At 48.3% G+C, this 3,171-nt stretch overlaps 1 protein-coding gene across 1 annotated transcript in view; it reads left to right on the top strand.

Moving 5' to 3' along the window:
• The first annotated feature begins 740 nt into the window (after window positions 1-740).
• The window catches only part of ARHGAP23 (Rho GTPase activating protein 23), a 154,735-nt gene continuing 152,304 nt past the window's right edge, over window positions 741-3,171 (top strand). The window contains exon 1 of the mRNA XM_015412439.1: window positions 741-782. Within this exon, the coding sequence (XP_015267925.1) occupies window positions 765-782 (18 nt within the window). The 5' untranslated portion in view covers window positions 741-764. The remainder of the gene's footprint in view (window positions 783-3,171) is intronic.

The raw sequence follows: 3,171 nt of genomic DNA, 5'->3' as shown, positions 1-3,171 counted from the left end.
GTTTCTTCCCTGCTGAATTAGTTTTCTCTGTACAGGCGCGGAGCTTTTCCCGTTCCATTTCCGCATGCCGTAGGAAGAGGAACGTGGTATTCCAAGGCCGGCTGCCGTGTTCTTTTCGGTGTATGTGTACACAGATATCCGGCGTGCCTGGACTTGGAAGCCATCAGCATTCTCTGCCTGATATACGAGATGAAAGGCTTGAAAGAGGGCAGCTTTTGAGCAGGGAACGGGAAGGAAACAGAAGGAAAGGAGCTGTTCTGCCGAAGTTTGGAGGACAGTGAAAAGGTAGAAGCAGCGTTGTGCTGTCCCGTAGTGGCACTGGAACTGAAGCAGCCTCTGGCATCGGGAGCTGAGATCCAACTTGAACGCTTTCCGTTTGATGAGTCTGAGTTTGCTCTGATCTGCTGGCTCGGTCACTTTTCAGCTTTGCTGTCTCCGTGCCAGGAGTTTTCTCGGCTGGGAGTGGAATGGTTGAAGAGGGCACAAGCCGGGCAGATCGGGCTCCCCGTACCGGTGGGCCTCGGGCACACCCTCCGGCCCCGCCACATCATGGCATTTCAGTGGTGGGCAAGGCGGTTTGGAGCGTGGCTCGAGCTGGGAAAGGCTGGCGCTTTGAACGGGCTGTTGGGGTGGACTGCAGCTTGCCCGAGCCCCGTTGCATCTGGTTGACCAGTTTGCAGAACGACAACGCCGAGTGGTGGGAGAGGCGGTGGCGCCGGGCCGGCGCGGCTATGGCTCGCCAAAAGTGCCGGGGCCTTCCCAGAATGGACAGGAATCTCATGGTGAGAGATGTGCTGCTTATGTGTCTCTGTGTGTTTGTATGCATGCGTGTTATGCACATTCCTTCTCAAGACACACTTGAGAGAGACTTGGGGCAACTTGCTGTTTCTCCACCTCAGTTCCCCGATCTGATGTCCTGAGGAATGGTTGTTAGGAGAGCAACTGGGAAGGAAGACTTCAAAATGTTTTGGCAAGTGGTACGGAAATCACTGTGGCGTAGAAATTACTAATAACGATAATTAAATGGTCTCTCCTAGTGTGTACTCTTTGCCTCGCAGGATATAATTTTGAGCCTGCGCTAACTGGGGTTTAATCCTGTTCCCAGTTCTTTAGAATGGGAGAAGTAGTAATAAAATAAAATGGGTGCTTTAAGCATGTGATCAAACACAGACGGCCCCCATGCATCTGGAATTGGGTTGGGTGGGAAACACTTGGGCTAGGGTGTGCATTCTCTAAGCAGGGTGGAAGTCCAGCTCCTTGTTTTAGCGATTTAGTTGCCCTCTTTACTTGCGTGGGTTCTGTGAACGAAACTGCTTCTACCTAGAACATTGGCGCAAGGATGGCTCTCCTGAATGATGGGATCGGGAAGGCGGTGGGTGAGCAGGCAGCTGCCATGCCTGGGTTTCGGGAGGCAGATACCATGTGAGGAATTAATCATAGGCTGGCTGGCTTGCCCTTGGGGGAACTAGCTCACAGCCTCGGTTTCCATGATGCGCAACATGGGAATACCTGAACATAGCAGTAAACTAATAACAACCTATCTCCCTGGGCTGTTTCTTGATCGGATAAGGACTGCAAACTATTTGTCAGGTTGCAAGATCTTCACGTAGCTTTGTGAGCCTATAGGGTTAGAAAGTTGGACTTAATTTGGCTTATGGTTCTTCCTCAGTGTAGTGTTGTAAGTAGCCCTGATTCTCAGAGGGATTTTCTTTTCAGTGGCTGTGTTCGTACGCTACCCATCCTTCCTGCAAGAGGAGATCGGGGTGGCATGGACAGGGCCGTCCCTGTGAGGTAGGCTCATCTGAGAGAAAATGAATAGTCCAAGGACACCCAGTGAACTTCATGGCTGCGTGAGAATTTGAACCCACATCCAGGGCTGAAGGAGTCTATTAAAAAAAACAAAACTTTTATCTCCTTCATTTATTGTCCGTCTTTATCACTGAAACTCCAGGTGGATGGCGTAATTAAAACCAATGTAATAAAGGCAGTTGTATACATATTGTCATTAAGACTGGATTACAAAATGTAGAGAGCAGCACAAAGATGACTGTATAATACATACCACAAAGCATAATAAAAAGTAGTATATATCTGTAGAACAAAATAATGCAGTAAATACTGGATTACTAAATGATAAAAACAATAGAATAAATAGTATGACATAAAATAAACAAAGCGATGAGAAGGGCATATCTAAAAGGGCATATCTAAAAAGGGAGTTTTCTGTGCCCACGCCATGCAGATTCAACACCCAGGTGATCTGGATTATGTGGCTGCCATAAATTATGCAGATTTGTAGAATGCTGTTTTGCATAATCTGTTTGGCGGCTTTCAGTATTTAGCATAGTTTTATTTTAGCTTTGCTGAGCGCCGAAGCCTCACCCTCAGCCTCTGGAAATACAAGTCAGCTCATCTTGGAGTGTTGAGAGGTCAACGGGGCTTGGCCTGTTGGTTTGCAAGCATATCTTGCCAGCTAGGAAGGCTAAATCTAATCTGCACAGACATGCAGCCACTCCAGTAGACTTTTTCCACACAGAACTTATTTATTTGCATCATTTAGACTTGGGGTTGGCTCCTCCAGGTGGGGTCTGGTATTACAGCTGCTCTCCAGACTGTAGAGAAAACGGCTGCTTTGGAGGGTGGACCTTCAGAGGTTCCCAAATTTATTTGGCCTACCGCCTCCTTTTCAGAAAAAAAATTACTCAGCACCCCCCTGGACATCTGCCTTCAAGAAGTGGACAAAAAGATGCAGTTTGTGGGTCTGCACCTGGACTCTTCCAGCGCCCCCAAGGGGGGTGGTATTGTCCACTTTGGGAACCTCCTGTCCCCAAACCATGCCTTGCCCCGGCTCCACCCCCGAATTTCTAGATATTTCCCAACATGGAGTTGACAACCCTGTTAAATATACCCCACTTTGAGGACCTAAAGTGGCGTACAAGTTTCTCCCCCTTCTCCATTTTTACCTTGCTATAACTCCGTGAGGTAAGTTAGGCTGAGTGTGTGACTGGCCCAAGGGCTTATTTATTTACTTCATTTATACCCCACTTTACTCCCAAGTGGGAGGACCTGAAGTGGTTTACAACTTTCTCCCCCTTCTCCATTTTTACCTTGCTATGACTCTGGCTGGTTTCCCACAAGCAGCTGCTCCACGCTCCCTCTTTCCTTTTCCCC

The sequence above is a fragment of the Gekko japonicus genome, unplaced genomic scaffold (genome assembly GCF_001447785.1).
Source record: "Gekko japonicus isolate JY-2015 unplaced genomic scaffold, Gekko_japonicus_V1.1 scaffold8, whole genome shotgun sequence".
Classification (NCBI taxonomy): Eukaryota; Metazoa; Chordata; class Lepidosauria; order Squamata; family Gekkonidae; genus Gekko; species Gekko japonicus.
Note: the sequence above shows the minus strand (reverse complement) of the source record. Positions and strands in the feature narration are given on the sequence as shown.